General features: G+C 42.3%; 1 protein-coding gene across 3 annotated transcripts in view; it reads right to left on the bottom strand.

Annotated features, from left to right (window-relative positions):
- The window catches only part of GRIA4 (glutamate ionotropic receptor AMPA type subunit 4), a 251,465-nt gene that overhangs the window by 67,217 nt on the left and 170,060 nt on the right, over positions 1-14,188 (bottom strand). For all 3 annotated transcript variants that reach the window (XM_068395590.1, XM_068395591.1, XM_068395592.1), the window contains exons 5-8: positions 11,598-11,651; positions 9,540-9,698; positions 7,569-7,736; positions 5,895-5,999 (exon numbers count right to left, since the gene is read on the bottom strand). In XM_068395590.1, coding sequence (XP_068251691.1) covers positions 5,895-5,999; positions 7,569-7,736; positions 9,540-9,698; positions 11,598-11,651 — 486 coding nt within the window. The remainder of the gene's footprint in view (positions 1-5,894; positions 6,000-7,568; positions 7,737-9,539; positions 9,699-11,597; positions 11,652-14,188) is intronic.

Below are 14,188 nucleotides of genomic sequence, written 5' to 3' on the forward strand. Positions count from 1 at the left end.
TTTTAGAAAAAAAATTAAGAGGAGGCAAGTCATTTTAGCAGTCCTTAGAGCAGCGTGCAGACACACTCACCACAGAGAATTACAACTACATGAAGTAATTCAATATGAGCGAGTGAGTATGATTGAATATGAATTAATATTTTTCTCTCTTAGTGAAGCAAACAAGCACAAACTCTTCCCATGCACAACTTCTGGTATATTTTGTTGAAATGCTCCCTTTCTCGTTGCAATTGCAAACCTGGCTGTTTGGGAAGCTCGTTATAATAGTGAATGTTTGTTTTTCATTGTGCAGTTCCTCACTGCTGGAAAGTTCAGAAGGAAAGTAGAAAATGAGTGATGTACTGTGTTATAAAAGTAAGTACCATATGAAAAGGCAGACAGAGATAAAAGAGGTTTTTGAAGAATGACAGGCATTTTTTAAAGGAATTTTAGCTTGTGTGCATAGGTGTCAGCGTGCACGTGTGCATCTCAAATTCTGGAACTGTATTACTGAATAAACATATAAGATATATCATGACACTTGTATAAGCATATAGATTCACAGTCACTGTGAGAGCACTAAATAACAATATGCTTTCCTATAAATACCTCAAATCTCCAAGGAAAAAAAAAATCCTCAAAGGATAGGATTGAATTCAGCTATTAATGTACATCCAGTTCTGTTTGGATTGCAATTGGACTTTATAGCGGTTGCATCCACTTATACAGAGGCTGAATTTGCCTTTTAGGAAACAATATTGCACAAATATCTGCCTCAAAGTAAATCTGTCACAACAGTTTGGCATTTGAATGAATAGTGTCATTTCTGAAGGCCAGTGCGCCTTGTAGCAACTACTGAAGTGGTCCTGCTGAAGTACATGAGTCACTAAGGGCAACAGAATATGCAAAATTTTTAATAAACAATTTTCATGTTAGTTGTCCAAGTTGGAATTTAGGAGCCAGATCTTAGACTGTCTTGTGCCTATATGTGTATACATATATGCTTTGTTTACTTTTTTCCTCCCTTTTTTTTTTTAAATCTTAGTGACATAATGAATGGTGAATGACTGAATCACAGAATGATTGAGGTGGGAAGGGACCTCTGGAGGTCATTTGGTCCAACCCCGCTACTCAACCTAGAGCCAGTTGCCCAGGACCATGTCTGGATGGCTTTTGAAGATCTCCATGGATGGAGACTCCACAACCTCCCTGGGCAACCTGTGCCACCACTTGGTCACCCTCACAGTAAAAAAAAGTGTTTCCTGATGTTCAGAGGGAACCTCCTGTGTGTCAGCTTGTGCCCATTGCCTCTGGTCCTGTCACTGGGGACCACTGAAAAGAGCTTGGCTCCAGTCTTGTTTGCACACTCCCTGCAGGTATTTGTACACATTGATAATATCCCTCTTGAGCCTTCTCTTCTCCAGGCTGAACAGTCCCAGCTCTCTCAGCCTTTCGTCATAGAAGAGGCACTCCAGTCCCTTAATCATCTTTGTGTCCCTTTGCATGACTCTCTTCAGTATGTCCATGTCTCTGTTGTACTGAGGAGCCCAGCACTGGACACAGTTCTCCAAGTGTGGCCTCATCAGTGCTGAGTAGAGGGGAAGGATCACCTCCCTCAACTTGCTGCCAATACTTTGCCCGATGCAGCCCAGGATACCATTAGCCACCTTTGCTGCAAAGGCATATTACTGGCTTGTTCTCCTTGGTGTCCACCAGGACCCCAGTGCCTTTTCTGCAAAGCTGTTTTCCAGTTGGGTGGCCCTCAGCATATATTGGTTCCTGGGATTGTTCCTTCCCAGGTTCAGGATTTTACATTTTTCCTTGTTGAATTTCATGAGGTCCCTGTTGGCCCATTTCTCCAGCCTGTTGAGGTCCCTCTGGATGGCAGCATGACCCCCTGGCATATCAGCCACTCCTCCCAGTTTGGTGTCATCATCAGACTTGCTGGTGGTACATTCTGTCCCAGAGCCAGATCATTAATGAAGACGTTAAACGTGACTGGATGCAGTTTTGACCCCTGGAGTACACCACTAGTTACTGGCCTCTAACTAGACTTCAGGCCACTGATGGCCACCCCCTGGGCCTGGCCCATCAGCCAGGTTTCAATCCACTTCATTGTCTGCTTATCCAGCCCATACACCCAATAGCTTCTCTAGGAGGATCTTACGAGAGATGGTGTCAAAGGCCTTCATGAAATCCAGGTAGACAATATCCACTGCTCTCCCCTCATCCACCAGGCCAGTCACTTCATTGTAGAAGTTTATCAGGTTGATCAAGCATGACTCCCCCTTGGCGAAGTCAACCATGCTGACTACTCATGATGATTTTCTTGTGCTTAATGAGCCTGGAAATGGTTTACAAGAATAGCTGCTCCATCACCTTCCAGGGATTGAGGTGTAGTTCCCTGGGTTCTCCTTCTTGCCCTTCCTGAAGACAGAGTGACATTTACTTTCCTCTAGTCTTTGGGCACTTCTCCCAGACACCATGATCAACCAAAGATTATTGAGAGTGTCCTTGCAATGACATCTGCCAGCTCCCTCAGCACTTGTGGGTGCATCCCATAAGGGCCCGTGGATTTATGTATGTCCAGTTTGCTTAAGTATTCCCTGACCTGATCCTCTTCCACCAAGAGTACACCTTCCTTGCTCCAGCCTTTCTCCCTGGTCTCTGGGATGTGGGATTCCTCAAGGCCGGTCTTGCTAGTAAAGACTGAGGCAAAGAAGGCATTCAGTATCTCAGCCTTTTTCATGTTTTGTGTACTCAGGTCCCTTGTGTCATCAAGCAAAGGGTCCACACTTTCCCTAGTCATCCTTTTGTCACCTGTGTACATACAGAAGCCCTTCTTGTTGTTTTTGATGTCCCTGGTCAGATCCAATTCGATTTGGGCTTTAGAACTTCATCCCTGGATGCTCAGACAATGTTTCTGTATTCCTCCCAGGTTACCCATCCTTGCTTCCACCCTCCGTATGCTTCCTTTTTGTGTTTGAGTTTGGCTAGGAGCTCTTTGTTCATCCATGCAGGCCTCCTGGCATTTTTGCCTGACTTCTTATTCATTGGGATGGAACTCTTGAGCTTGGAGGAGGCGACCCTTGAATACTAAGCAGCTCTCTTAGGCCTCTTTTCCCTCCAGGGCCTTATTCCTTATCTTCCAAGCAGACCTCTGAGGAGGCCAAAGTCTGCTCTCCTCAAGTGTGAGCTTGCTTTTCATCCTCCTACCTGCCCTTAGGCTCCTGAAGCCCACCATCTCATGCTCACTGCAGCCAACGCTGCCTTTGACCTTCACATCCCCAACAAGCCCCTCCTTGTTGGTGAGTAGGAGGTCTAGCAGAGCACGTTTCCTCATTGGCTCCTCTATCTCTTGGAGGAATAAGTTGTTGTCAATGGAGTCCAGGAACCTCCTGGATTGCTTATGTCCTGCTGTGTTCTCCCACCAGCAGATATTGGGGCGCTTGAAGTCCCCCATGACAACCAGGGCCTGTTAATGTGAGGCTGCTCCTATTTGTCTCTAGAGAGCCTTATCCACTTGTTCTTCCTGGTCAGGTGGCCTAGAGCAGACACACACTATAAAGTCACCTTGACCTGTCCTCTCTTTAATTCTAACCCATAAGCTCCCAGTCGGCTCCTTATCCATCCCCAGGCAGAGCTCCGTGCACTCCAGCTGCTCTCTTACCTAAAGGGCAACTCCCCCTCTCATCTTCCCTGCCTGTCCTTCCTAAAGAGCCTGTATCCCTCCACTGCAACAGTTCAGCCATGGGAGCCATCCCACTACATTTCCGTGATCCTTCTCCTCACACCCTTTCCTCTCACCAGCAGGTTTTGTTATTGTTCTGCAGACAAGAAACAAGTAAGAAACACTGCATAAATGAAAATAATATGAGCATTGGCTATTGTTTCCTATTTTACTAAGCTATGTGGAAGTCTGCCTCTGACTAGCTGTGCCATTTTGTAATGCTCTGCTCACAATCCTTAAAGCTGTGGGCAACAAAAATCACTTTTCTAAAGATTAGAGGCATGCGTTACTCTGACTGGAAAGGCTAGTCCTGAAGAGATATTGCTGGGTGAGTCATAAGTCATGTTATTTAGGACATGAGAAGAAGACATTAAAAGTGAAGGCCTCTTAGTTTAATTAAGTATAGCCATTTCTCACATATTATATAGGATTTGTCAGGCTGGAGCACAGAATTGGTCCAATGATCACATATAAAATACTGTGTAATACATGAAAAGTGAATTCTTGTAAGTAGCCAGATCTGCCAAAGCTGCTACAGCTTGTTATATCAAAGATAGGTAATGGCTTAAGAGTGGCAGAAAAGGTAAGAAAAGCACCTTGGGACTCTGGCACAGCACAGACATAGCTCCTGTATTTGCAGCCACCCTCCTCTTAAATTGCAGGCAGGAAGAGAGGGTGAGGACATCCCTGCAGGGGTGCCAGCCAAACACCTCTCCCAGAGCAGGTGACAAATGTTGAACCGGGACCAACACGCCACTTTCGACAGTTTGCTGCCAAGCAAATTCCCTAATGAGTTACTGAAGTTGTGACCTAATCAGCCACATCTTTTTCTACCTTGCCTCCTCTCCTGTACGATTGGGAATTGAGGATGGAAAGGTCATATTTCACCCCTTGCCTTCGGTGCACCCCAGACACCCGTACATCCTCCTGGCTGCCGACAGCGCAGAGCGCAGCCAGGAAGGGACCAGGAGTGGCAGCAAGGTCAGACACATTGCCCGGCACAAGACATTGGGCTTGCCAAGAGAGAAGGAAGACAGACTCACCTTTCCCAATTTATTCTTCAGCAATCTGTCATGCTTTCAAAAGGCAACTGCACCACTACACCTCACACACAGGCAGACGCTTTGCTTTGGTGTACAGCTCTATACTGTGATGTACTGGCAATTTGTTCATTCCAGTGTGTAGTTCTGCTCTGGGTCTGTAGTTTAACAGTGCATCCTCGTCACTGTGGCATGTAACTGTCTTTAGGGACACACAGTTTACCTGGGGTACTATTTACTGGGCTTGTCACCTCTGGCCCGACAGCAGAAGACTATTTAATTCAATTCTGATTGCCTTGGCCCTGATCAAGCGGCCATGATTCTCCTATTCACCATTACCTTCTCACATTTTCTTGTTCTGATGACCTCGCAAACAAAACAGGCCACAGTGCCTCAAAATAAAATAAAACCCTTGAGCCTGAGTACATTTTCTGCTCTTTATTTGTTTTATACTATGAAAAATGGACAAATTTCAGCACAGAAGAGAAAGGGTTAACACAGTACCCAGGCTTATCTTTTCAAAGTGATTGGGCTGAGTGATAAGCTATGTGCATTCAGACATGGAGGATCTGCTTAGACATATATTATCGTGCATTTGCCTAAGTTGCTTACAAGCAACCAGTCAAGCACACAGGATTAGATACTGCAATTAATTTCAGAAAATATATTCAGGGCATTCTCTCTTCTCTCCTTTCCCCCTTAAAAGCCTTATGTTAGTTACAGCCTAAGATTCATGTTTACGCAGAATGTACAAATGACCCCGCCTGAAAATGCCAGTAATTTGCAAGATATAAATCTTTGGATAAGATACAAGAAATATCTACTATTCAGAGTTCTGACCATTTTCCATCACCCAGCAGCCTAGCAACATGCCATCCAGCTGGTTTTCATTAGTATGCTTGACTGACTGACATCCCACCGCTCCAAGATGCACACTTATTTTTGTGTTCCCCAATTTGTCACACCGAATAACAGCATCTAGTAGAAAATGCAGTTTAAATCTGCTTTCACCAGAAATATTATCCATGTAGTCAATATATTATATTTTTTTAAACCACACAGAGTCCAGTTTAATGTAAGTTTGCATAATCCTTTCATCATACATAACTCATGATATCAGGATAGTAAACATTGTCAGCACATACCTTCCGAGGGCCTGTGTTTTTCAGCTCAAAGACATCCATGGTGTAGTTGACTCTGCGACCATAGTGGTCAAACTGAACGTTTCCTGTCAATCCTTGTATTCGAACCTACAAATGGAAGAAAAAGCATCATGAAGATCCAGCCTTATATTCTTTATTCCCAATGTCACAGAGCAGTGAAAAGTTATCCTGTCTATGTCCTTAGACTACCATAACAACACTACTGTAGAATAATCAGGCACTATAAAGCAAAAAAGTTGGCTACTTTTCCTTTGTATTCCTTTTCCTGTCAAACCGTGCTCAAAATAGGCTTAGATATGCCAGTATCTAAGTGCTAACAGACACACAATGGACCTTCTCTTCTTTCATGCTGTGCAGCTCAACGCTTCCCAGCTGCAGGTCCTAAAGAGAAGTACATTTTTTACCATTCTCATCACTCTCACAGAATATTTTGGATCATATGAAATAAACCCAAAAGATGTTTGGCCTGAGCTCATGCATTTTTTTTAGCTCACACTCTGGTGGACCGAATGTACAAATTGAGTATATACTGCTCATCAAGGTAAACTTGACAACAACCTTGGCCCTAGCAAAGCAATTTACTATCACAGAAGGTGGGTGACATGCGTAGGGCCTGAAAAGAGTGTTTTCAAAGCCTCAGAGTGGAGGAGGAGAGATGTAAAGCCATAAGATTGGCTGTGGCAGTTTTCCACCACCTGCGTGTCAGCTGAAACTGGAACTCTCTGTTTTTTATTTCAGTGCTTTAGTGCCTCACCGAAGGATACCCACATTGTGGTCCTCATCCCAAAGAAGCCATGGCCATACTGCTGCTGGCTTTGATTGCATCAGGATCCGGCCATCCAAACCTCTTTGGCTGGATTCGAGGGCTCATGCTGTCCACCCAAACACAGAAGTCTGACTTCATGCTTCTCTCAATTGTTATAGATCTGTGCATCTGCACAGACTATGTGAAGCACATAAAATTCTTTATTTCTCTCCTTAGGAGTCAGACTGTGGATTTAAAGCACTTACTCTTTCCCTCTGTCCATTTCTATCTCTGCCGATTTTTCTCCAGGACTGAAACCTCGTCTTCCAGGCACGGAGCTGCCAGCTCTGTCAGTAGTCACTTCTCCACAGCAGTTTCTCCTGAGTGGAGCCTGCTCATTTGCAATGATTTAAATTCTACTGCAGGATTTTTATTTTCTTACTGTCCCATTCAAAGGAAAGGCTAAATCATCTTGACAGAGAGCTGGAACTTTCTAGGCATCCATGTTCATCAGGAATTCAAAATCCTGACATCAGAGAACAATAGCTCTGGCTTATTTCTTTTTAAGGAAAAAAATACTACCTATGCGATTTCCCTGGGAGAAATCTACTTTTATTCAAGACGACAGAAACATATTTGAAAGTTTGTATTATGTAGCTATACCTTCTTCCTTAAATGACAATATCTGTACAGCCAGGTTATATGCAAAAGTAACAGATGAGCTCACCAGTTCAGTGGAGGAAGTCCCAACTATCTTAAACCAGAACAACCCCAGCTGTTTCCAAATGGCAACTGAAACACAAATTTCCCCTCTCCCATTACTACCCCTGTGTATAATATCTTCCAAATCATATAGTGTGCAACTAGTATCTAATGTTCACAAAGGTCACTAGAATAAAGCCTACCCTTACCTGTTTTAATGTCCTCTCCATATCAATTCCTTGACCCCATGGGGCTGCAGGGTTAGCAAGACAATCACCAGCATTTCCTCTCCTTGAAATATCAATTTTCTGTCTTCTAAGATTACGGAAAGTTTCAGCCATCACAAGTACTCCATCATATGTTAATGCAGATGTATACTAAATAGATGGACAAACACACCACTTTAGAGTTGGCATGTCTTTACAAAAATCAGCTGTCTCAGATATTTCTAGTTTGATTCATTATGCAGCAGTTTCTACACCTTCATTTAGAAAAAAATTCTCCTCAAAATCAAAAGCAATTTTGTCTAAGGAACAAATGCAGGACTGAGAAGATTACATATCAGTAGCTCCAGTTTTAAAACTGTATTTCTTAAGCATAGAGAAATCTGCCTCTGAAGAATTATTAAAAGAAATAAATTAAACTGGAGATAATCAAGTCTTAAATTTTTTTCCAGTTGTCATATGGTAGGGAATAACCCCACTCACCCAACTTACTCAAAAGAAAAGAAAGAAACAGTAATTCACTGAGAAAATGTAACTGAAAAAATGCACGGCTAATGAGCAGACATCCAGGCTATCGGAATTGTAAGAATGATCAAAGGTATGTTCTTCCTATTGGAAAACCTATGTTGGCTTTCTGAATGATATAGGGCACTGAACGGTCTGTGTTTCTACACTAACTGCAGTAACAGCTTTAGGTTAGGAACATGACAAATGAAATGTGTAGAGCAAGTCTTCAACAGATGTTAGCCTGGAGCCACATAAACAAAAAGGGCATTTTCTCATTATTGTCGTCTGATGAACCTACTGCACCAGGAGAAGCTGTTTACATGCCCAGGGCTGCTATTGATATGCCCTGTAACTTCCAAAATTTAAATTCACTTATTCAAGTCTAATTTCCTTCCTTTCCTTTGTCTTGCACATTATAAGCCCTTAGGGACATGGTTTATCTTTATAATCTCAGATTTTGGTTATCTATAGGTGAATTATGTGCGATTCAGATAAATCATGCTGAATTCTCAGAGGGAGGCAGCACAATCCTTTCGATGTGGCAAGGAGTCCTATAGGCTAAATTGTTCCTATCACCAGTACTTGGGGATATCTGCACTCCATAGCCCACAGCATCCTTGGTTTTGCTTTCCTCCAGGACATAAATTTCTTGAATATTCACCGAATTACATAGCTGTGCTTTGTATTATCCATGTTGATACTTTCTCTAGACTTTGCCAACCTACCAACCTGCCAGCCAAGGGAGGGCTGATTGCTTATCTCTGCACAGTGCCTAGCACAAAGGAGCCCAGTTTCAACTAGGTCTGATATGCATTAGTACATATAATAACAGAACTATTTTGATGAAGTCATATTTATAGCTATGCTGTGATTTGCCTGCCAAGAAAATTATAGGTGAGAGAAATATTTTGTTATCCATCTGTGAGGGATTAGGGTAGAGGGACACTGGGATGTAATTTCATTGTAAGATTGTGCCTGAAAGAGATTACTACACCAAGTTTTGAGATGGACAGAATTTTCAGAGGAAATTCCAAATGAAAATTTAAGGGTAGTAAATTTACAATTGTGCTTATATCTCACATACAGAAGAATTCAGCTGTCAGGAAAGCTCTTCACTCTAAGTGAATCTAGATAATTAGACTAATTAATCTAAAATTGGTTGAAATTAAATTGTCAGTTAAACATTTGACCTTTAATTCCTGTCAGTAAAGGGGTGAAGCTGGAGAATAAGTGACAAAGGACATTAAAGTACATCAGTGAAATGTGTTGCAGTTTGTGTTTCTATCATACAATCATAAGGATAGGCATAATTAGTTGCCCGTAATAGTAAGATCAACTGCCTTCTCCTGTGCCTAAATATTAAGGTCTTCATTCATGTATTCAACAATGTTAATCAGAAATTAGAACACTTGAGTGATATCTTTGGTAGTGCTTCAGATCAACCAGTACCTTCGGTGGGGTCTCGGATCCTGGGTATTCTCTCTGATCCAGTTTCTTCCAGCGCTGCATCAGCTTAGTTACCATCGGGGTACTGAAATCTACTAGCTGAAATCCAGTCACATTGGCTCCTCCATGCATAAATCTCTCCAGAGAAATATCTTTAAATCCCTAGAAAATCAATTTTAGATGTTGTTTGTCCTCAAACACCATTGTGGGTCCTATCTGTTCTAGGTCAGCAAGGCAGCATAAACAATGTACAGCAGCAGGCTCCCATCAGAAGCCAAAACTTAAAACCAGAGAGTAATGTTGAGCCTTTGTTGATAATTTCCATTTGTGTAACAAAGAATGAAATAAAACAAGAAATAAATTTCCCACATTATTGCTGAGGTGGTCTTGACAGCTAAGCAACACATTGCTGGGAATGGCAGACAGTTTTTGAAAAAATGCCTTTGGCGAATCAACTGAAAAGTTCCTGCAGAATATAAAAGTCTTAATCCAATTTCCATCAAAGTTGGCAGATTTGAATGAGCAGTGTACTAGTGCTTTAACCAATATATCCATTTCTTTGCATGTTTGCAAAACAAGTGACACTATTCTGTAAATACATTTATTCCAGGATCCATTGTTTAGGCTGAAGGTGTCCGAGATAATGAGATAATACAATAGATATTGTAGATCTGCTGTATATTGAAAGTCTAGAGTGACCCTCAACATTGAAAGAAAAAATAAAGTACATATACTTCCTGACTTATTAGTTTCTCAGGCTAATCTGTTCAGCACGTATAAAGGCAAATTCTTTAGTAAATTTTGCCTTTAGAGACATAACTGAACTTCAACAAACTGCATAATGCAAACTGTTAAAGCAAGCTAATAAGCAAGCATGAATCTTTCTGCTCCTTTCCTAGCTGCTATGTTTAATGCTAGCTCAGAGGTGTCTCATTTTTATTTTCTTAAATTCCTCTGATTGGCATTTATCAGTGCAAACAGAAGTGTATTATAACACTTAACTTAAAAAGGAAAGATTCAGGAGAAAAAAATTGTGGGGTACTGACTCAATACCTCAGGGAGAAAACCTGTTAAGGGCAGAGATTTGATTCATGTCTTAAAGAATACTGACAGTAAATGTAAAAGGTGACACATCAGGAAGTCTATTACCCACATTATTGAACAGCCAGTAGATAGCAACGTATGCCCCTTCTGAAGCAGATGAGTAGATGTGCCTGTCTCCAGTGTATATCCCACTAGCAGTTCACTGCAACATCCAGTTCCTTGTTTACAGCAACTGTTTTGCATGGGAAAAGTTACTTGGGGAACTATAAATTTGTAATGCTGAAAATCTAATTTGTAAGACCTAAGAGAATAGACATGTCTCATTTAAAATGCCTGAGGTCTTAAAAATAATCTGAAGTGATCTTAAGTTAAGGTACAAGTACAGCAAAGCACAATAAAATATTTCACGTCAACTAAAATTCCTTGAGGGAGAATAAAAAGAAAACAATTTAAAGCATACATTAGACTCTGTCCTACATTCACTGTGCTTCACCAGGCAGGTATTTTGGCTTAAATAATGGGTTATTTTAAAAACAAAATATTGCATTTACTATTTTTTTTCCCTCTTCTGAACATTATCTGTGTGAATGTGCAGTTTAGACTTAGAGTGAAAATACTGAACTACTAATTTGACTGGAAATAGCTGATCTTACAGAAAAATGAATGTTCCCTGGAAAATGCAGAAGTTACCTTGAGAATTGTTATGTTACTAATATTTAAAAGATGAGTCAAAAATAATAGTGTAGTTCTGTAAATTCTAATTCAGCCACAAGATGCACTTAGCAGTCCTTTATGCTACATGGATTTTGATAAAATTTAAGAGGGTAACATTGTGCCCTTCTTGTCTAGATGGCTGTAACAACAAAACCAAGTTCTTTTACACACCATAAAGAATGTATTTTGTGCAACCACACAGTAGTGACAAATGGCAAATGTTGTGTAAAGTGCTATAACTTCAAAGTAAAACTGAGTGTTTCACTTACCGAGCAGGGCTATAATTCTAGAAAAGTATCTTACCAGGTTGGCAACAATATAATGGTATCCTTTAACATGCTTTCCCACGCTCACAATCTGTGGGAGAGAAATAAGAAAGAAAAAAGAAAAAACAATGTCATATGTTTTTCTCTAGAAAGGTGTTTTCTTAGCCAGATAGATATAAATCCTGAAATATATAACATCAGTAATATAATGTTGATAGTCTTTCTCCAATAAGGTAGCTGATCTGCTCAGCCTGGTGGCAGAGCTTAAAGAAGTAGAGAGCCTGAGGAGTATCAGGGAGTACAAAAGAAAAATTGACTGTTGGAGTCACATCCTTCCATCCCTGAGATAAATACAGCAGATGGAAACTCAGCAAGAGTCAGAGGAGCCCCGATCCTCTCGCCATCAGGAAGAAGGGGACCCAAAGGATGAGGGGGAGTGGAAACAGGTCCCTGCTTGAGGGGATAGGAAAATCCCCCACCGGGCCCCCTCACCTTCCCAAGTGCCCTTACAGAATAGGTATGAGGCCCTGGAACTTGAGGGTCAGTCAGATGACAGTGGAGAAGAAAGTCCATCTGGGCACTTGCTTAGAATAAGTCAGTCAACCAGATGGATCAGAACTACAGGTGTTAAAAAAGAAAGAAGGGTGATTGTAGTGGGGGACTACATTCTGAGGGGAACTGAGGGCCCTGTATGCTGACCAGACCCATCTCACAGGGAGGTCTGCTGCCTCCCTGGGGCCTGGGTAAGGGATATTACCAGGAGGCTCCCTAGACTAATTCAACCATCTGATCATTACCCATTGCTGGTTGTCCAGGTTGGCAGTGATGAGGTTGACGAGAGAAGCCCTAGGGCAATCAAAAAAGGATTTCAAAGCACTGAGGCGACTGGTTGAAGGCACAGGAGCACAGGTAGTGTTTTCCTCGATTCCTCTTGTAGCAGGCAAGAATGGCGAAAGGAACAGGAAAACCCACCTGATCAACACGTGGCTTAAAGACTGGTGCCATTGGTGGCATTTTGGCTTTTTCGATCATGGGGCGGTTTATACAGCACCAGGCCTGCTTGAGACAGATGGGGTTCACCTGTCTAGTAGGGGCAAAAGGATTCTAGCCTGTAAGTTGGCAGGGCTGATTGAGAGGGCTTTAAACTAGGCTTGAAGGGGGAGGGGGATAAAACCTGGCTCGCTGGAAATGAGCCTAGGGGTGGAATGCCAGAGTTGGGGCAGAAACCAATAGCCCAGCTGAAGTGAATCTACACCAACGCACGAAGCATGGGTAACAAAATTCTGTGATTGTATAACTTTCCAGGTGCTTAATCATGGGAAAAAGTTAAAATGAAAGTGAGCAAAGTAATGAACCAGTAATATGAATGTCTTCCATATGATTGAAAATGTTACTTTAGTATAGGGGTGTGGTCAGCAGGTCGAGAGAGGTTCTCCTCCCCCTCTACTCTGCCCTGGTGAGGCCGCATCTGGAGTATTGTGTCCAGTTCTGGGCCCCTCAGTTCAAGAAGGACAGGGAACTGCTAGAGAGAGTCCAGCGCAGAGCCACGAAGATGATTAAGGGAGTGGAACATCTCCCTTATAAGGAGAGGCTGAGGGAGCTGGGTCTCTTTAGCTTGGAGAAGAGGAGACTGAGGGGTGACCTCATTAATGTTTATAAATATGTAAAGGGCAAGTGTCATGAGGATGGAGCCAGGCTCTTCTCAGTGACATCCCTTGACAGGACAAGGGGCAATGGGTGCAAGCTGGAACACAGGAGGTTCCACTTAAATATGAGGAAAAACTTCTTTACGGTAAGGGTGACTGAACACTGGAACAGGCTGCCCAGAGAGGTTGTGGAGTCTCCTTCTCTGGAGACATTCAAAACCCGCCTGGACGCGTTCCTGTGTGATATGGTCTAGGCAATCCTGCCCAGGCAGGGGGATTGGACTAGATGATCTTTCGAGGTCCCTTCCAATCCCTAACGTTCTGTGATTCTGCGATTCTGTGACACTGCTTTATCAAATAGAGCAATTACCTATGGGATACAAATTCAGGAGGAGGAGGTCACACATTAGCTAGAAAGCCTACCCGCTGATGTACCTTTTAATTTTCAATAAGTACAGAATTTATGAATCAAACTGGGTTTTCATCTCTCGCGATCAAAGCTGTTTGCCCTTGAGTTGATCAAGTACTACGTGTGCTATTCAGCTCTTAGTAATATGCTAAAGACTTTGGGAACAGGCATGAGTGAGGACAGAACAAGAATGGATAGCAAGGCTGCCCTTGAGTGTTTTATCAATATATAACATCAAGTGAACCACAAAGGGAACAACCATGATATGCAGCTGCTACAGTCTGGATACGGCAAGATCAACAACAGGGTTTAGACAAAACCTATGTCAGCCTGGGCCTTGTATCAATATTATTGCCATTTCTGTGATGGAATGCCTCTTATTTAATGTGCTGAAAATCAAAAATGAGGAGAGAATATTTGGTCAGCAGAAAATGGTGTTAATAGTTTCATTGCAGACAAGGGAAGTGGTCGTCCCCCTGTACTCGGCACTGGTGAGGCTACACCTCAAATACTGTGTTCAGTTTTGGGCCCTTCACTACAAGAAAGACATTGAGGTGCTGGAGAGAGTACAGA

The sequence above is a fragment of the Nyctibius grandis genome, chromosome 2, assembly GCF_013368605.1.
Source record: "Nyctibius grandis isolate bNycGra1 chromosome 2, bNycGra1.pri, whole genome shotgun sequence".
Lineage (NCBI taxonomy): Eukaryota > Metazoa > Chordata > Aves > Nyctibiiformes > Nyctibiidae > Nyctibius > Nyctibius grandis.